This window comes from Bidens hawaiensis, unplaced genomic scaffold, assembly GCF_021521415.1.
Source record: "Bidens hawaiensis isolate Kalapana, Puna unplaced genomic scaffold, B.hawaiensis_p1.1 tig00002338_1, whole genome shotgun sequence".
Taxonomy (NCBI): domain Eukaryota; kingdom Viridiplantae; phylum Streptophyta; class Magnoliopsida; order Asterales; family Asteraceae; genus Bidens; species Bidens hawaiensis.
Genome location: NW_027491126.1, coordinates 3126144 through 3147559, shown reverse-complemented (window position 1 = coordinate 3147559; position 21416 = coordinate 3126144). Strand labels below are relative to the sequence as shown.

Genomic DNA, 21416 nt, shown 5'->3' with positions numbered 1-21416 from the left:
TATATTGTTAAACCTCCTCAGGATACTAGTAGACTACCGTGTTGACTCAGTTAACCGACTCGCAAACCATAGAAAATGGAAGCTGAAGACGTCTGAGATCATAACGACGACAACATTCCGACGCTGAGTGTACTCGCTCTAGAAGCTCTAAGAGAGGTTCTATCGGAACAGAACTGCTTAATCGCCTCAGACAATGGCGGAGATACGGCGGAGAACGGAAAAGAGGCGCCGTTAGTGACAGAGGACCGGAGATTAAGCCAGTTCTAGTACGACCTTGAGATGGCGGAAACGGTTGCGAGAGAAGTTCATCTATTGTGTACGTCAATGGATGATACGCCATCAATTGCATGTATTGCTTGTCCTACACTGTATATTTATCTCAATGTAGTTGATTATTAGGGCTTGTAGGGGCTGCTTGTTGAAGGGTTGATGCTCGATTGCTTGTAGGGCTTGTACAACCAACAAACTTACGGAAATTGAACAGCTGACAATGTAGATCGAAGAGGGTAAGTGTGTATAATAACAGAATAAATGTTGATTGTTGGCAATTTGATGAAGAGTGTGTTGAAAATAGGGTTCGAATCGGAAGTGATGAACAACAAAAGGTAGCCAGTTATGTTGATTATTATGATTTGATATTAGGGTTAAGATGATATAAAAGGGATTTTATTGTTAGGGCTTAAAAGAAAAGGGAAAATAAATATAATAACTAAAGTTACCATTATGCCCTTGACTTAACGGACAAATTTAACGGGGTTACGAAAAAGTATTAAAATGGCCAGTTTTTGAAACCTGGGGTAACCAGTTGCGAAAAATTCAAAAAAAGTACTAAAGTTGCGTAGTTGATAAAACCACAGGTACTAAAATGACACATAACTCTTATTATTGTTATAACATAGTATTTAGAGAGTAACCTTAAATTACTAAACTCACTAACCATTTGTATTATTCCTCTTATTGGAAGACGATGATTAAGAATTAATGCGTCTTTTGGAACCTGAAGACATCTAAAATATAAAAAAAAAAATACGATTAACATGTGAAAAATTTAGAAATCTTATATCATGCAGAGAACAATAAGTTACATAGACTGACATATAGTTATATCGATTATACAAAGTAGCGTATTTTACAAACAAATCATACATACCTTCAAACTTATTATATCATTCAACTTAAAATATCATCAACACTTCTAAATTATTGAATCTACGAGTTAATAACCCATCAAGTATTAGGAGTGACAATTTAAGAGTGACATATTTTGTAAGCTCAAGTATTCAATATATATGCTTGAAGTTTATGTGTGAAAGTTTATGGTAAAAGTATTTAAGGGAAGACCAAGTTTCTATGGTTAGCATAAATTATGTTCTTTCTATATAAATAATAATTCAATAAGTTATGAAAAGTTTGTTTGGATTTTATTTTGCATAAATTAAGTTCCCTCTTTTGAAAGAATCATTATGATTGTTAAATTTGTTTGACCAAATCAATATATTGTAGTATATAGTGTATTTTATATAATGTTGAGTAGGTTGAAAAATTAATTTTCAACTATATTTATTACGAATTAAAAAGAATGACCGAGATTTTTGTTAATAATGACATATGTAAAACAAAAATATTGTTCATAATAAATAAATAAAATCTAATTACCATAAACTTTGATGATAATTTGAACGAAAAACTTAAATAAAATTACATTTATTGATGAATTTGGTCCAATTTTAACTAATTAGATGTGAACATTAAAAAAAATAAAATAACAATCTACATTTATTGATGAATTTGTTCATATTTTAAGTGATTGTTAGTTACAAATTATATGTAACTCTCAAAATAAAAAAGTAGTTAAAATATAAAATTAGAAACCGGTATATTGACTTAAATGAATACATTAAGTATTTTAATTGTTAGGAATATAATTTATTTTTGATTTATTTAACTGGTAAGAAAAATAGAGAAGTGAAAGATAATTTTGGAAGGAAAGACAATCGTCCAATAGGCAAGGGGCATGTGGCACCAAACTAATTTGTTTTAATAATATAGTAGGAAATGTGTGAGAAATTAAAATTAAGTTTTTTATATAAACGAGTTGAATTGAGCTTTTGACAAGCCAAACTCGAGCTCAACATTTCATACCACTAAGACAACTAGCGAATTGAAGTCCATCTGACTCGTTTGGATTCCTTTACGTCTTATTTAAGACGGGAAAAAAAGAGAATCATTGTACTATATATGACGGAAGAGCTAAACGCTATAGGGTATGTGTGTTGGTTTTGATTTTAACCATCAAAATTTAATTTTCTTTTACTTTGATCATTAGACACCACGCGATTTTTATTTATTATTTCATCTTCTCGTTAGTAGGTGTAACACTCTTTGGGTGGAGAGATAAATAGCGACACAAAGCTGTTGGCTAGCGAGAGAAAGCACATTGGGAGCCATTGTTTCTGGTGATCTCTCATGGCAGCGATGCTGTTCTAGTATATTTCTTAGTATTGATTCTCGCTTAACTCTTTTTGTGTTCAGTTAACATCTACACGCTTTGTTTCTTTCGATTTCTCCATTTCACTCTTTTGGCCTAGGGTATACTTTAACGCCCAGAGCGTTAAAGTTGATTTAGCAAGGGTTAACGAGTGGCACACCACTCCATTCATGGGTTAAGGGGTATTAAAGACAAGATGAGATAAAATGTTAACGGCTTTTAAATCCTTTACACACACACAATAATTTAAGAATTAATTTACATTACATCGAGGGAGGTTAAAGGGGTTAAATAATTTTCTTAGGGTGATGTGAAGTGAAAGATGATAACGTGTGTGGTGTAATACTTTTGTGGAGTTAAGGGTCGTGTATATATACCTCGTGGACTTAGGGTTAATTGCCATCTTTTTTTTTAATTTACTCCTTCATGTTGGTTGGTACAACACTTATGCTATCTAGTATTAAGTCAATAGAAGATAAGTATGAAACCACACGAATATAAGCATTTGTATGTTGTAATTCACAAATCATGATATAGATGGAAATACATTTTACAACTGTCACATGTCTATTAAAATTACATAAAACTGATTGATGTATCATACATCAACTAAATATACATGTAAAGTCAAACATCTACTTCATTTTTTAGTTACTTATTACAATTATTGTGTATCAAAATTCAACTAATCAACAAACGCTACTCCATCTATAACACCAAATCAAAGACTTGTACCCCCTACAACCCATATAATATGAACGTGAATGTGTAGTTGTTGAATAATCACCTAAACCAAACTGGTTACAAATTACGAGGACTATAATTGTCAATTGTAAAACCCAATGTCATTAAAATATAATTTACAAACTCTTCCTTTTTACAGAAAGGCTAGTTTGGTCCCCCCCCCCCCCCCACATGCTCCGACAACGTATGACATTTTTAGTTATCGATAAAGAAATGAGAAATCTGCTAGACAACATAAGTTGCTTTCTATAGCTTGTTCTTGTCAACTTATTAATTAGTAGTTTACTTTTATAAAACTCCTCGAGATTTATGTAAAAATTGTTTACTTTTATAAACTAGTCATTTTTCAAACTTAACTATATATGGAATTCTGATAAGTTGGTACAGTGGTAAGAGGTTTGTCATCTCTTAGTGAAGACGCATGTTCGATTTTCATTTGGGTTAGTTTGAAGGATGTTTGGGTGAATGGACGAATTAGAGTTTTAATCCCGGGTTCAAACCCCACCGGGGGTGAGGATTTACGAATTTCATCCTGTTCCCGCACATCAGGGGGTACGGTCTCACGGCGGTCGAGGAGTCGACTGTGAACATAGCCCCGAAAGGGTAGCTTTACACGTGAATTTGCCATTAAAATAAATAAATAAATAAACACAAAAAACTATATATGGGTGTTTATCTATATGAAAGATTCACTGTTTAAAACGTATATTTTAAGGTACGGGTTGTTTCATTAGTTTAGTTACAAGTAATTTTAAATACATTATTATAGTTTGTTGGACACACCATTGTAATATACAATGTATTCATACTTGCTGTTGTAATGAATATGTTGTTATAACTATTAAATATTGTACACACAATGTTGTAATTGATCACGTATCACCAATGTATAATTAAGCACAGGTTTTTTTTTAAGTTAAAATTTAAAATAAAAAGTAGTAATTACATTGAAACAAAGAAATAGAAGGCAAACGAGAAAAAGTTGCGCCGGTATTCATTTAATAGTTAAAAAATAACAGTTTATTCATACTTAATATTAAAACAAATTTGTTTTTACAACTACTAACTATTTAAAACACGCTATTGTAATCAACTTGCATCTTTATTTTAAAACAAACTTTTAGTTTTTATTGAAAAACTTTATGACAAATAAAGTTATTGATTTTATAAACAAAAATGAACAAAACTAGATTTATATGAAAAGGTCAACCATGTTTACTCTTTCATTTTCCTTTTTACCATATTTAACTTTCTTTCAATAATAATAATTTGTTACCATTTGAGACTCAAATCATTAAATTATCATTTCTTATTCTTTAACAACATTTGAAACTACCACAGCACCCAAGTAAATTATCCTAAAATATAATATCCCATCCATACTTATTTTAACATTTCATGACTAAGCCAAAAACACGTTCAAAAAGAATAATCTGGTTAGAAACCGGAAAATCCAGGTGAGTCAGATTTTCGAAAGGACTAAACTTGTAAGATAATATTAAAGAAGGGAGCATTCATGTAACAAATATGTAGTCTTGCAACAAACAGCAACAGCAAGAACAAAGAGAGTGCGTCAGTTTACACTCATTACATTTAACCCTTATTCACCATCATCATTTCTATCACACACACACTCTCTCTTCTTCATTCATTCAAACCTCCATTCCATCTTTATTATTACTACTTAAGTTTCAATCCGCATTGCACTGTAACCGTATAATAATATTAATGATATACACCCACTGCGATGGCCTGCATGAAGCTAGGACCTAAATCTGACATCTTTCATCTCGATCAAACCTCTAATACCTGGTCAGTTGTTCTCCGATCTTTACGTTATCGGTTTAGGTTTTTGATTGTTTTGTGGGAATTGGTTCATGGGTCTTTCTTGATTCGGATTTTGATCGATACCCACATTTTAAAGTTTCGATTTTTACGGTGGGTTTATGTCTATTGTCCCCAATTGTGAAATTGTGTTATGGGTTTGTGTTGATATAATGATATCCACATTTGCATTTTTGAATTATTTTATAAATTTGATTTGTTTGGAGGGTTTAGGTCTAATCTAAATTCTTGATAAATGTTAATGTATTAGTATTATCAATTATGCATGTTTTTGGATGTGGGGTTAATTTGGAAATAAGTTTCTTTGAAAATTGTGGTGCAGTGGGAAAAATGATATATTGTGACTAATGATATTGGAAAATTTTGGTGATTGGAGATTTTGGAGTCAAAGAGTCAAAAACAAGTTTTTTTTTTTTTGCCTAAAATTGACATGGATTTCTCGTGTTTTTAATAAAATTTTGGTAATTAAATTGAAGTTTTTAAGAATTGTTACATTTGAGAATAAGCATGTTATTAAACTAATTATGCATTTCAAATGTAGCTTCATTTTAAAACACTTAGTTTGACTCTAGAAAGTCAAACTGTTGAAGCTCTGAAAGGATAAATTTTATTTACATACATGCGCGCGTTATCAGTTGTGACTATTGTGTTCTCATATGAATGTGGAATTATAAATAGAATTTTCAGAGCACTTATTATATAGATTAGTGGAGTTTTTAGTTTTGTATGTGTTAGCACCAGTGGCGAAGCTTGGACTGAGGCACCGGGGGGGGGGGGGGGGGGGGAGCTCAAAATGTATACAAAAAATCACAAACGAGGGGGGGGGGGGGCTCAAATTTTCGGCCGAAAAAGGCTAAACTTACACTACGTATAAAAATTTTCGGCCGAAAACGGGTAAATTTACACTAATACGCACAAAAACCGGGGGCCGGGGCCACCCCGGGCCTCAATGAACCTTCGTCAATGGTTAGCACATTTTAAGATAATAAATTAGTCGCTTTTGAAATTTGCTGAGTCCGTAGTGTTGGAACAACATGGGTTTACAAATAAATCTTGCAGGATTTGTTCATCTGGACTTCCAAGTGATGTTACCATTCAAGTTGGAGATGTTTCATTCCAACTTCACAAGGTATATTTTTACTTATTTTATTATGATTATAATTATAATAACTCACTACAGTAGCTGTTATCCTGTAACTATATTATGGACACATTGTTTTATTTGCAGTTCCCATTAGTATCTAGAAGCAAAACATTGGAAAACCTCATCGGGGATTGCTCAGATGATGAAAAAAAGATTATTTTTTCGGATGAAAAACGTTCGTTTGCTACCCTTCACGATCTACCAGGAGGGCATAAAATATTTTTGCTAATTGCTAAGTTTTGCTATGGGGTCAAACAAGAAATCAACTCAACAAATATAGTCCCTCTTCGATGTGCATCCGAATATCTTCAAATGACTGAAGAATATGGGGAAGGAAATCTCATTGATCACACCGAAAGCTTTTTCAATGAAGTGTTTGATACGTGGATCGATACGTTCAAAGCACTCGAGTCGTGTGAAGAAGTGGTTGACTTTGCAGAAAAGCTTGATATTGTTTCGAGATCCATTGATTCTCTTGCACTTAAAGCTTGCACCTTTGATAAAGATTTGGCTAATTGGAATGGAATGGAACCAAAAGATAACCCTTTTGCTACCGTCCTGTGGAATGGAATTCAAACCACTTCCACTAATCAAGATTGGTGGTATGATGATGTTTCTAAACTACGTTTACCTCTTTACAGACGCTTCATCTTGGCCGTTGAATCAAGAAGTCTTGATCAAGAACGGATAGCCGGGTCCCTCATGTTCTATGCTAAAAAGCATCTACCTTTACTCGGTAGAGAATCAACCTTTTCAAGTGGGAATCTTTCTTCGTCGTCATCGTCTTCGTATTCGTTATATTCGAATTCGGATCAAAAGATTCTTCTTGAAGAGATAGTTGACTTACTCCCGGGTCAAAAGCAAGTGGTCCCCACAAAACTCCTTCTTCGGCTGCTAAGAACATCGATGATATTACATTGTAGTCCTTTGTGTATTGGGAATTTGGAAAAACGGATCGGGTCGCAGGTGGATCAAGCTTCCATTGAAGATATTCTTATTCCTAATATGGGTTATTCAAGCGAGACGCTTTATGAGATCGATTGTGTTCAAAGGATGCTTGATCATTTCATGGTTGCAGAGCAGGAACAGGATGAAAGTGAAATTACCGAGTCGAGTTATAATGATGACAATGATGATGAAGATGATGATGAGTTGATCGGGAAGTCTCAGTCGCTTACACCAATGACATTGGTGGCTAATCTTATTGACAATTACCTTGCTGAGGTGGCGTCTGATGTTAACTTAAAGCTGGAAAAGTTTCAGGCTCTGGCTGCTACTGTTCCTGATTTTGCAAGACCAATGGATGACGGGATGTACCGCGCTGTCGATATATACCTCAAAGTAAGAAGAAACTAGCGGTGGAAATATGAACGGGTTGGGTAACAAGTCAAAATGGAGTTACTTCTGGTGCCGGTCATGTTAAGTTGACCCGCAACAATTTTACTCCAAAGCTTTTGACTCTTTTACGAATATAGTTAAAAATATACATTTCAAAAATGATAACGACTTTTTAATAAAATGAGTTAGTCGGTTTGTTTGACCTATTTGAACCGTTTGAAGATAAAATACAACCGGAAACGACTCATTGATAATTAAATGGGTCAAAATTTCCGACAGTCTCAAGAACATATTTTCTTCTGTTCTACTTCCAATTACAGGGAAGCGGCTGACTTTTGATGGTCAAACCACTTAGTTTTATAATTTATAAAAAACACTGAATTTTTCAAAATTATAGAACGAAAATGTTAGTATACATAGCATTTTTTACAATATAAACAGATTTATCATCTTTTTGTCAAAAGATTACATAAACTTTCATACATTTGTAGCAGAAGGTTTAGGTTGTTTGACCTCAAAAGTCAATGTACAACTAAATGATGCATTGGTGTGCGCCTTTTTGTGGTTTGCAGGCACATCCATGGCTAACCAATTCAGACCGGGAACTAATCTGCAGGCTCATGGACTGCCAGAAACTGTCACTAGAAGCCAGCACTCACGCAGCCCAAAACGAGAGACTACCGCTCCGGTTCATAGTCCAAGTCCTCTTTTTCGAGCAGCTTCGGCTGCGTACATCTGTAGCCGGCTGCTTATACGTTTCCGACAATTACAACTCACAGCCTCACTTAAGCAGCAGCATGGTCCTACCAGAAAGCGGGAACATGCACTTTTTAACCGCCAGAGAAACTGACAGGCGGATTGTGGCGGAGGACATGCGGGGCCGGGTGTCTGAGCTGGAGAAAGAGTGTTTGACTATGAAGAAAGAGATCAGTAAGCTTGTGAAGACTAAAGGGATCAGTTGGCACAGTTTGTGTAAGATGTTTGGACTCGGGTTAAGTTTAAAGTCAAAGTCGAAGGCAAAGACTCGTGAAGGCTGTGGTTCGGGCAATGACCGAAGGGTACCGAAAGGAATAAAATATGTCCCGAAAGGAAAGAATGAAGATCAAGAAATTGGTGACTTGGTTGATTGAGTTTAGATGGTATTAAATAAATTTGAGTTTTTTTTTTCGTAATTGGAAGTTCGAAAAATCTGGGAATTAGCAGTTATTAGTTGATGTTAATGCTGCTGTAATTAAGTTGTAGATTGATTTTGGACCATCTTAAAAGGCTATTGATTTCATTTGTTTGTTTTCTGGTTTTACTGTTATACTGTTTGATAATAATACTGTTGCTGTAAATTTATTTTGTTGTCCTCCTAACTGCTGGTCCTGGATGTCATAGTGTTCTTCCCAAACAAAACATCTAGTTCAAATGTTTCGAATTAGACAAAATAATAATTTTGTAACCTTGTTAATAATGTTAATTTGTTTGAATACGCATGCGTAGTATATATATATATATATAATAAAGAACAAAATATGTCAAATTATTGTACAGTAAACAGTTTTATATTTATCAATACAGTGAGTCAGTGACTACAACAGTTGTTGCTAAGTTAAAGATAATAGCTCCGATTGATTACTTTCATTAATTCTATATGATACATTGTTGTGTGATTAAAACTACCGAGCATTACGTGGCATCTTTCTTTTGTTTATGTACACCTCCCAAGTTAACCAACTTTCTAGTTATGGTCTGGTTTTTGACCTGTCAAAGGTGGAATTGGTTCCTGTGGATATGGTTCGGTTCCAAGTCCGGATATGGTTTCTTTGAGAAACTGAAAACTAGTTCATACCCGCAGATCAGGTATGGCATGTCCAAAACAGGGTTTTATGCCCACTTCTATGCATTGCGTGCTTTTACGAAAATAAAGAGTGGTTAGAGGAAGTAGAGACCCAAAATAAGCACTTATCTAATGTTTGTACCAACTTATATTAAAGAATAAGAGTTACAAACACTATATGCTACCAATGTTGCATTATTTTATTAAGGCTTGTAACATATGGATTAGAGGTTCTATGTCCTATATGTTCTTAAGATTGCATTACCATAAATATAATATTATCCTAATGTTTTATAGAAGTGAAATGTAATGCAGTAAGGTGCATAGCAGAGTGTAAAACTAAAAACCACATAGCTAGCAGCATCAAAAGGTGGACATGATTATGATGGTACACCATTGTGGTATGGGCCACCCATGTGTGATCAAAGGTGAACAACTCATCCTCATCCTCATCCTCATCCTCATCCTCATCCTCATCCTCATCCTCATCCTCAATCAAATTCACTTTCCATTATTCATTTCATGCAACCAAGGTAAGGCAAACCCTTTTTTATAAAGCTAGAAATTTTTATACCCTACCACTACAATTTTGTCAATACTTGTATCATATGCGTTATATCAAGATATCACCAACCAATATAAGACAATGAAAACATAAATAAACCATAGGTGTCTTAATATTTTTTTATGTCATAATAGAACCAACCAAACCATTCACCCACAATTAACCCCCCCACAATTACAAAGCTTATACCACCCAAAAAAGATAAAAAAAAAAAAAGAAAAATAACCATTTCTCCTTATGTACATCACCCCCAAAAATTACACAAGGAAGAACATTTGAACCACAAAAAACATAATCAAGAAAAACCCTAACCCCCTTATCTTTCCCACTTTCACCATTTTTATACCTCCAAATCTTACCCCTTTTATTGCTTTACACATCTAAAGCACGAAAATTATCGACACCCAAAATCGCGCTTCCTATCCCCCAAAAACTTTATATCACCTTTACCTCGGTTTCGGTGACGCAAACGACCAAATGGGACGAACCGGTCTTTGCACCGAAGGGCTGCCCAAAAGAGAAGCTTGAGATCGAGTCAGCATCTCAACCATCGACGGGGTTTGATACGCTTACACCAGGCTTGAACCATCGGTTGAGTCTCCACGAGCCGTGGCTTGTTGCCATGAGTGTGAGCTTAGCCCTGATAATATGTAGGCCCTTCCTGATGCTTCGTACATGTGTCGGCAAGCCATCCTTTCTTGCATTTCCTTGAGCTCAGCGTCGAGCGCAGCACATAACCGATCACCTGACTTAGCCGAGACTGTTTCGGACAGGACCCGTCTGCAGTTCTCGAGGGTGCATATGGCTTGTGCCAGATCACCTTCTTCCGCTGCTGTTCTTGCTTGTACCATGGCTTCTGCTGCTTGTGACCTGTTCTTTTGTCTATCAACTTCAACCGATACGACTTCTTGACCGAGACTTTCCGGTCTTTTGATCCTGACATCAACGCTGTCTAAGTTGACCGTCTCCTTAGTCAAAGGATCAGTGTAATGACACCTCACTTTCAACAGACAAGTCTCGTTAAAAGTCAACTCTTTCGGGACATTGACTGAAACAAGAAAATCACTTTCCTCATCAGCATACAAATCTCCCACATCAATGCAACCCGATTTCCCATCCGCCATCAACTGATTCTTGTAACTACCCGCCTTTAACGACTTAATAACAACATCCGAGAACCACTCGGGCTTCTTTGACCACAACACTCAAAAGTCCACCAATACACTGTGCAAACGCATCTTGAATCACACCTTCGGTTTCAATAAACGAAAATGTCCCACCTGAAATCTCGGAAATCGAATGCATAGAAGATGCATCGTGATCCGTCCCAAACCCAAACGCATGGACTGGGATTTTCATTCCCGGGTTCCCATCACCACCGTGGATAGACTGAGGAACGAGTAACTCATAATTTAGAGTAACTCATAATTTAACTGAGTTTTCCCGCCACCCGAATTTGAACTTCCGTTCACGGTATACGTGTCTTGTCCATCCGATAATAATATTATACTCCCGACCGGGTTATTCTCTCTTCGATCCTCCATAACTTTAGCACCTTTTCTTAAACCTTCAGCAATATTAGTCCCGCCATTAGCCATCAAAGAGTTGACCGCTTGGAGCGCATGTTGCTTCCCGGTATCCGACATTTTCCGAAGGGGAAAGAGGCGGCGGGCAGTGGAAGAAAACGCAATCACCGCCAACCTGTCTGCAGGTCCAAGATTTTGAATTACAAAATCCATGGCCCGCTTTAAAAGAGCTAGCTTTGTACCCGCCATACTACCACTTGTATCAAGAACCGTGACTAGATCAACCGGGGCTCGTGGGGTGTGGTTAACTTGGCTAAAAGTCGGGCCTTGGTTTGTGTTACTAGACTTGACCCCTGAGACGGAAGCTGGAGCTTTTAAATGGATCAAAACCGTGAAATCATCAGCAGCACAGAACCATGGGACCGCTGGAACCTCGGTGTTTGTTTTGACTGATACCCGTTTCAAATTAGAGTTTTCTAACGTGGTTCGGTTTGTAAGTTTAAGGTCTAGTGGTTCATCATCGTTAAAGACAGTTGGTTCGGGGGCCGGGAAAATTGGGGCGGCAGCATGGCGGGGGCTGTTTGGACGAGGCGGTATTGGGCGGAGCAAAACCGGATTGTCGTTTGACCAGTTTACAGGGTTTATTCTTGTTCTTCCTAATGGTGGGCCCGGATTAGTGGGACCCTGCAATGGGACTTCTTTCCATTTTGCTCTGCAAACCGGGCAGATTTTGTTACCGTGTTTTACGTTTGAAGCGATGCATTGGAAATGGAACGAATGTGAACATTCGGCTGTGAAAATAGCTTGACCTTCTCCTCGTTTCATTGAAGCTAAACATATCGTGCACGTCTTCTGTCATAATAAAAAAGATGTTTTATTAGAAAATGCAATCATTCTTTTCAAGAAAGTATGATAATTGAACCATATCATAAAGATGAGATCACATAATTCACAAAAAGACGAAAAATTTAAACTTTGAACACTGTTTAAAAAGCAGAATAAAGCCTTCATATTTTGACTTTCAAAAGTCAAATTTCATGTACTTGTTAATTTAAATTCCATTAAAATTAGTTTGATCATGTTTTACCAAGATATTCTCTTTGTGTTAATACTTTACAAATAACAATACTTTTTAATAAATTAAAGTAGCTATCAATTTTATCCCAAAATCAAACAAACTCATATGAATTTGGAAGTCAAAACAAGATTCTAATACACAAAGCTACAAGACAAGATGCAAGACAACAACACTGATAACAAACAATAACTAAAACCCTAAACCAAGAAAAAGTTCATCATGAGAGGTTATGACAAATGTTTTCTTGTTTTCGGATTTTCTTTCGTCTTTTTTTCTTGATTTATCTTTTAAATTATCAAGTTTACAAGACCTAGATGTAGATAGTCAACAAATGAGGCCATCAAAAACTCTTAAATCTATACTTTTCTTAAAAAGTGATCATATCAACATCCAGTGAAAAGGAATCTAAAGCATGAATAGTTACTAAATCAATATTTACATCAAACATAAAACCTTTGAATGGTTATCAAATCTGCATATCACAAGCTTAATGTCTTTAAAAAAAGTTAAATATTAAAATTTTACATACACAGAACAGGTTTTAAAGCTTCAAGGATTCAATTTTAATAACAGGTTTGAATAGTTACTAAATCAGTCAGTACTTTCATCAAGCATAAAACCTTAGAATGTCATATATAATCATATCTGCATATCACAAGTTTAATACCTTAAAATAATTATAAAATAAAAAAAAATACAACTTTGAAGTAAATCAACAGATGCAATCAAACTAGAAATATTAGGGTTTTATGGGTCCATTTAAAAAAGATATTTATCTGTCATAATCACAAGCAAATCACAAACTAAATTAGTTGACTCCACTGATGGTCAAACATGCAATATTGTTTAAAAAAAATCCATAGCAAAATTCAAGAAAACCTTAATGAAAGTTATAAAATCTGACCAATAAAACTAAGTTTACAAAAAATAATAAAATAAATAAAAATTAGTCATCTTTGGGAAGCTAATTTGACTTAATATTCATTTTTAATTTTACAAAAAAAAAAAAAAACTAGTCATTTTGGGAAGCTAATTTGATTAACATTCATAAAACTAATTTTACAAAAAATAATTAAAAAAATTAGTCCTCTTTGGGAAGCTAATTTGACTTAATATTATTCTCAACTTTTTAAGCAGCAGCAGCACATCAAAACAAAGAAAAAAACAAAAACAAATCCAAGATTTCATTAACAGTCAAAATAAAAATGCAATCTTTAACAAATAAAAATGAAACCTTTGAAGATCTGTTGAAGCTTTTGGACAGCCGTAAGCTAGGAGACGCCGGGCGAGTCACCGGCGCCGGAGACAACAAGACGGCATCGGAAAAGCCATCGGAATGCGGCGGAGAATCGTCGGAATCCGCCGTGGGAACATAAACACACAAATTAGAAGCTAAAGCCATCTTCACCTTCCTCCATTTGCTATTACCCATTATTATTTAACAGATCTGGAAGTGGGTTTTTGATAATTTGATAATATAGTTAATAATAATAATAATTGAAGGTGGCACGGAAACCGAGGTGGGTTTTTAGAGAGAAAGAGAAGGTGGGTGTTGTGAAAGATGGTGAATTGAGTGATGGGTAGGTTGTGGATTTAGCTGCTGTTAATGGCGGCCATTAATTGAATTGAGTTTTGATGAGAGAGATGAAGATGGGTTTGTTTCCTTTTGTGGGTTGTTTTGTTGACCTTTGATGTTATGTGTTTGTGTGTGAGTTTAGTGAGTGAGTGAGTGAGTGAGTGAGTGAGTGAGTGAGGGTGGTCAGTTTTATACCCTCTACTTCTATTCTATTTTATTATTATTCTTCTCTCTCAATACATGTTTAAAATTGATAAATAAATTAGGTAAAAAAAAAGTTTATGACTAATTGTACTCATGCATAGCATAATGTAATTATGTAAAAGAAGTATGAGTACAATGGGTGTATGGTAGGAGAAACGGTTTAAAGATGAAGATTCAGGTTTAATTCTATATTTAAAATTTTGAAGAGGGTATGGATGGCTCAGTGAAAAATCACTGAAATCTATATGATCTTTGGCTTAATTTTGAAGACGTTCGAGTTTTACCACAAGTGAACCTTTAAGTGATTGGGTTTTCTCCGGAAACTGAGGTAACTTGGAGACGCTTAAGGGCTACGTGAAATTGGGTTGGATCAACTGAAAATTCTCTGTTTGTTGGCGGTTCAAAAAGATAGTAAAATACAAATTAACTACCCACAATACTTGAGTGAATTTTTATGTGACATGATGTCAACTGTCTATATATTTTGACGAGACTTGACTCTTATAATAACACCTTCAGAAAAGAAAACATGTCACTGCAAGTTTTGATTTTGAATATGAGACCTTAAAATCTCAAACTTTAATTACCAGTTCATGCCATTGGACTATAAGCTCCCAACTACAAATATATTGCTTAAAATGTAACTCTTGTGTTATGTTATTATTGGTGATGTGTACAAGATATATTGTGAAAATATAAAATAGTACATGTGTAAATGTTTAGGTTCATTAAATAGTGAATAGTAGCACCTTATTTTTTTATCCCTGGAAATTTAATACTAGAGGACAAGATATAAATTGTTTAGGTTCATCAACTAGTATACGCTTTTACGAGATTAAATTGTTTTTTCTTTTTCTTTTCTTTTCATTTCTTTTACTTGTAAACTTTTATGAACTTTACTAAGAGGTTATTTGGGATTTCTTATTTTAGCTTCTTATAGTTTATGAGTTACAAGTTAGTGTTTGTAAAATTTAAGTTTTGTGAGTGTATAAGATATAAGTTACAATTTTGTAACTTATAACTTATGTCTTAAATAAGTTATTATAAAGAGGTAAGATAAGGAATCCCAAAACACCCCCTAAGTCACCATTTGTTCATTTGAACTCCTTACCACAAAAAACAACTTGACATCGCCTGAAACATGATACTACCGCTCATGAGCTCCTGCTTCTTTTTACAACGACTTTATGTTTACACTCCATATGGTTTGAACCTATGACCTCCTATTTCGCACACTTAATTATATAACGAAAGTTTGCACCGTGATATGCATATCAAATTTGCATAATCGCATGAGACAGGTAAATATACATAGACTCAGATGATGCACCGGCATATTGCATATACAATAAACCACAAGTTTACACATCTTTTTATAGAACCACTCCTGTTAAAGTTTAAACAAAGCATTCTCAATAATCCCTCTAAGAGAGTAATCGAAAACATACCCAAGTCGCATGTCATCCACATCTATCTATCTGTTTCATTCCAGAGACTACAATTGATAACTACTCCTATAATAACATTGTTGTAACCTCTTTATCTCCGACTCTTCACCCAATTCCATCCTTAATTCGTAAAATCATCTTGTTTTTTACTCGATCCCAAGCCAACTTACTCTATGTATAATATGCATTATTGATTGATATGATGTTTTTATTTTGGGTGTTTTTATGTTAAGACTTTTTTGGCGTTACATATAACTAAAGTTGACCTCAAGATCTTTAATAACAAGGACTTATGAAGCAACCTTAAGTCATTTTCACATATTAGCACTAGTTGCAGCTTTCACAATTCAATACCTCAAATTGCAACTTACACGTCAAGTACCTTTTATTTCTGTTAGGTCCAAAACAAAATCAAAAGATTTCATTAATATTAAATGATTTACAAATAATAGATTTTTAAGAATGGACATGCAAAATATTAATTTTCGTATAAATCACCACAAGAAAAATATGACATGATAAAATACGTGTTAGGTTAATTATTTTCTGTTTAAATTATATAAAATAAAAGATAACTCCCAAGTCCCAAATCACACCCCTCTCTCTCTTCATATTGACTTTTGACTTCCTCAAATACTAAATGCCCCACCTTTTCTTTCTTTTGTATAGCCAATGGTGTTAAATGTTAATCTTTTAAAAAGTGTACTTTATTCATATACTTTGATCATTTAAGCTATTTTCTTTTTTATCTTAAATATATGATATAATAACAAAAAATTTAGATAAACAATTTAATAATCCAAAGTCATCTTTAAGGTAATTTTATTTAAGCAATTATTTTGCTTTTTTCCTGGGTAAAAACAGCGAAAATATCACTAAAATAAAAGACCAACGAGAGATTAGCGAAGTTAATACGCGTTGTAGTTTAGAAAAAAATAAACATCTTCGATCTAAGTCAAACTATTTTATGTTTTTAGTCAAGTTAATCAAAGAAAAATTGATCTCACTTGCTGTCTTCAAAAGTGAGTCGATATCCTTTCTAAAAACTGAAGTCTTCCTCCAAATAGCCGTGAATAGCAAGGCTCGCCTAACCTTGGTATGTCGTTTAGTATTCGAGTTACAATGAAAAAAGACCTGACTTGTTAAGCATGGGTGAGGACAAATGACCACTCTATGAGCAAGTAAATTTCAAATTGGAGCTAAAAAATTACAATCATAAAAAAGCATGATTCACCTCCTTACGACCATGCCACGAAGGGGCAAGTGGTGGTATGAACAATCACACCTATGTGTAGGAGTTTCTTCCTTAACAACTGAAATGAGGAAATCCTTAAAACATCTCCAAGAATCCTCTTGACGTGAGAAGTTGAGTCAACGTTATTCTTATGCAAGGCGTTCAAATCTTTTGCCCCTTATTGACCCTCTTTCCGAGGATGCTCATCTAAATCTATGTTTTCCCTTTTATGCATTCTATATGAGACACACATTGCCAGATTTAATTACAAAAGAACCCCGTATAAATAAAGCAACAAGGATGTGACATGTGTTTATTTACGCATGAGACTTCTAGCACACATAACACTGCCATATAATTGAGATAATTCCAACATCAAAATATCATTTCAAACTTGACACACGTCTGCATGATACAAATTCTTTAAAAGCGTACCCACACATTGTAAAATGAGACAACTACACCGTTTAAATTGCATAACAACATTGTTACATCACACAAGTCATCATATCTTTACCAAATTTGTCACTTTTAAAACAAACATAACAATACTATGACAATATTATCATAATAAAGTTCTTGATGTTTTTTTTTGTTTTTAATTTAAAAGTTATGTGAATATTTGTACACAAATTTAATACTTACCGAAAAAAATCAACATAAAGAGTGAATTCTCTCTTTCATCATTTTTATCCGGCATTGATCTACAGTTAATTACAAATGTCTATACTGTTTCGGAAACAGTATGGAGATGTTTCCTACGTTTATTAGACAAACCCCGCTTTATATCTCATCATCTCCATACGTATGTTTCTATATGTGTATGAGTGTAAGAAGTTCTATCGCTGCCCTTTCTCCTCCAAAAGATAGCCCGAATACGGTGCCAAAATCCGGCCCTTTCCCACTATTTAGATCACCTCACCAGGCAAAAGATGTAAAGGTGGTCGAATAACATGTTAGCGAAAGATATATAATTGAGGAGATACTACCACCACGACTATAAACATAACATGATATTATTAAATATTATTGGTGTATTATTAACGTCACGTCATCTACTTATGTCCCTCTTATGTTGTTTTGGTAACATCAACATTTATTTTAAAATATGTCACGTTCACTTAAAATATTTAATTTAATGGTAACTTTATCACTATGGAGCTAAAAATATTACCAAGTAGGATGATTTATAAGACCAAAATCATATCTGATGATTACATATTAGTGTGATATGCGAATAGAAAGACTTTGGGAAGATTTTTTTCAAACACAATAATTCTCTAGTATAATTTAAATTAATTATCGAGGCATCAACTCATTCGCTTGGAAAGTTATATATTCTAAATTCGATATACACCAAAATAAATAAATTAACATGTTGAGATGCGCTATTAACGCAATTGATATATGTGACATATTCATGGTACAATGATATTGAAGAGGTAGGTCCCCGCAAAGCCCAGTTGGACCCGCAAGACACACTTAAAGAGGTACGTCTGCGCAAAGATCAACTGGTTCCGCAGGACCCACCAGGCTCAGAGATGAAGACCTTACACGCAGTAAGCCAGCTGTTCCCGCAGGAAAGCCTCCATTGGTACAGTACCCTGCCTGTTCCCGCAGCTGTGTGTACAAACCAAGAAGGAAGGCTACCCGCACTAACAGTAAAGCTACACGCATAAGGCACTAACTCTTATACTTCAGCAATGTCACCTGAAGGAATGAGCAGGGCGGGAATATTCCCGCCCAAAAGAGCCAGTCCGTACGCTTCCAGAAGATCTGACCCAGTCAGCAATGTCACCTGAAGGAATGATGGCGTATCTAACCCAGACGATCACTTGAACAGATTCATAGCGGGGGCAACTGTCAGTAACTGGACGGAACCCACATGGTGTTACATGTTCCAAATGACGCTCCTCGGGGCAGCCAGAGCGTGGTTTGATCGTTTCCCGGTCCATCACATCTACGATTTGGCAGACTTCCAGCACAAGTTCAGCCAGCACTTCAGTCAACAAAGAAAATATACTGAAGAGCAATGGACGATCCTCAACTGCATCCGAGAGGAAGATGAGTCTTTGCTAGACTTCATCACGCGCTTCAACTCAAAGAAGCTAAGTCTGGGCACTATTAGCGAAGATTTTGTTCGCGCCGCTTTCATCCAGGGCGCTGAGTACCCAGAGCTTATCCGCATGTTGACGGGTAAATATGGCATGCCATCCACGTGGGATGCTATCATGATGGCAGCTAAACGCTTGGCCGAGACAGAGAAGCAACTGGGTAGAAATCTTCCCCAGAGCACAAACCTCTACACGCAGAGGACAAGAGAAAATAACGTCCGTACCGCCCGACAAAATAAGAAGAGGAAACTTGGTATTTGGCAGTCAAGGATAAACTTTGACACCTCATCCAGCTCTCGTCCTCTCTTAGGCGGAAGGGACAACACGCACTCATCAAACAGGAATCCCAGATGGACGCCACTCACCAAAAGCGTCACCGAGATATTTGCCACCGAGAAACTCCCATAGCCAAAGGCTCCAATAATCCGACAGCGTCATAACGCTGATCAGAGCAAATCCTGTGACTTCCACGGGACAAAAGGCCACACCACGGAGGAATGCACATCTTTGAAGGATATCGTCGAAACATTCGTCAAAGATGGGAAACTCACACACCTCTCGTGGCGTCAATCAAGAACGGAGGGAGGAATGACAATCGGTACAAGGGCAACGGACGAAAGCCCGTCGACATCAGCATTCACATGGTTCATGGCAGCGTCAGAAGAAGAAAACGACGAACAACAGAGCCGAGTGCGTGGAAGGAAGCTGAAGTGCGCTTCCCGCGTGTGTCAGGCCCAACAAAGAAGGCCCCATAGTCATTAAAAGCCAGCTGGGGCACTACATCACCTCCCGCACTCTTGCTGATAACGACATTTCGTCAACGGTCATGTATAGGCAGTTCTTCGACAAGCTAGACGACGAAGACAAAGAACGCCTAGAAACGGTTTACGCCTCGATAAAAGGTTTGACGCAGCACAAACACCCCCTTGGGTATCCTATCTTTCCCCGTCACTCTCACGGATGGGAAATACTCCCGCACAGAAGACGTGGACTTCGTCGTAATGAGGAAGCCACACCACACATACGACATTCTCTTCGGGAGAGATGGGATGGCAAGATTTAATGCCGTGGTGTCTTCGGTCTATGGCATGATGGGATGGCCAACAGCTGAGGGTGTCGCGATGATCACGGGTATTCCCCAGGTATGCATCGCATCTGTCTCATCTAAACCCAAACCAAAGATGGCTAAACCGACCATTACCGAGCCAGAAGAATGGGCCTTCAATGACAAATACCTTGACCAGGCCGTCACCATTGGCCCAACAATCACTAATCCCACACGCACCTTACTCAAACGCTTATTGCAAAAAAATGCTGACATCTTCGCGTGGACACCAGCTGACATGACTGGTATACCCGAAGTAAGGCGGAGCATAAGCTCAAATGTGACCCGGCTTTTACGCCAGTCATACAAAAGCGTCGCGTAATGGGTGCGGAACAGGCTAACGCGTGTAAAACCCAAGTCAAGGAACTCCTTGACGCAGGCATCGTACGCGTTAGTAAATATCAAACATGGGTTGCAAATCCCGTCATGGTACCGAAATCCAACAAACAATGGCGCATGTGCATAGACTTCAAAGACCTAAACAAAGCATGCCCCAAGGATTGTTACCCGTTACCCGAAATTGACCTTATGGTAGATTCGTTAGCACCGTTTCGCCTTAAATGCTTCCTTGATGCGTATAAGGGATACCATCAAATCCACATGGCTGTTGACGATCAGGACAAAACCGCATTTCGGACGCTCGATGGCACATTTTGTTATCAAATGATGCCATTCGGACTTAAGAATGCCGGGTCCACATACCAACGCCTGATGGACAAAGAGTTCCATGCCTAAATCGGGAGGAACTTGAAAGTTTACATGGATGACTTGGTCATCAAAAGCCTTGAGCCAGAAGCGATGTTGAAAGACATCGAAGGAACTTTCAACACGCTCAGACGGATAAACATGAAGCTCAACCCGAGCAAGTGTTCCTTTGGGATGGAAGAAGGGAAGTTCTTAGGAGTCATCGTCACCAAAGATGGCTTCAGAGCGAACCCTGAAAAGGTCGAAGCCATTATTAAAATGAAATCACCTACTACCATCAAACAGGCTCAGACACTGAATGGGCGACTAGTCGCACTTAACCGCTTTTTGGCAAACCATGCGGATAGGTCGTTCCCATTCGTGTCAACATTGAGGAATTGCTTGAAGAAAACGCACTTCCGCTGGACACCAGAAGCGGAAGCAGCTTTTCAGGAGATTCGGTCACGCTTGATCGAACTCCCAACGCTCACAGCACCAGAA

At 36.5% G+C, this 21416-nt stretch overlaps 1 protein-coding gene and 1 pseudogene across 2 annotated transcripts; one reads left to right on the top strand and one right to left on the bottom strand.

The window, feature by feature from the left end:
- Nucleotides 1–4882: 4882 nt before the first annotated feature.
- LOC143618797 (BTB/POZ domain-containing protein At5g03250-like) lies at nt 4883–8843 on the top strand. The gene is made up of 4 exons (XM_077090896.1): nt 4883–5044; nt 6137–6206; nt 6306–7562; nt 8132–8843. Exons 1-4 carry the CDS (start codon nt 4980–4982, stop codon nt 8687–8689), a joined length of 1950 nt encoding a protein of 649 aa, XP_076947011.1. The 5' UTR covers nt 4883–4979; the 3' UTR covers nt 8690–8843.
- Nucleotides 8844–10144: 1301 nt separating this feature from the next.
- On the bottom strand, nt 10145–14255 carry LOC143618796 (E3 ubiquitin-protein ligase WAV3-like; annotated as a pseudogene). The gene is made up of 2 exons (XR_013151075.1): nt 13785–14255; nt 10145–12324 (listed from the first exon to the last, which is right to left on the bottom strand). The product of XR_013151075.1 is annotated as an E3 ubiquitin-protein ligase WAV3-like (transcript).
- Nucleotides 14256–21416: the final 7161 nt, after the last annotated feature.

Excerpts from the sequence above, each read along its gene's own strand:
- LOC143618797 (XM_077090896.1), top strand. The coding sequence starts at position 4,980 with ATGGCCTGCATGAAGCTAGGACCTAAATCTGACATCTTTCATCTCGAT. Across the intron at positions 5,045-6,136 it reads GATCAAACCTCTAATACCTG|GATTTGTTCATCTGGACTTC; the intron begins GTCAGTTGTTCT and ends TAAATCTTGCAG. Across the intron at positions 7,563-8,131 it reads CTGTCGATATATACCTCAAA|GCACATCCATGGCTAACCAA; the intron begins GTAAGAAGAAAC and ends TGTGGTTTGCAG.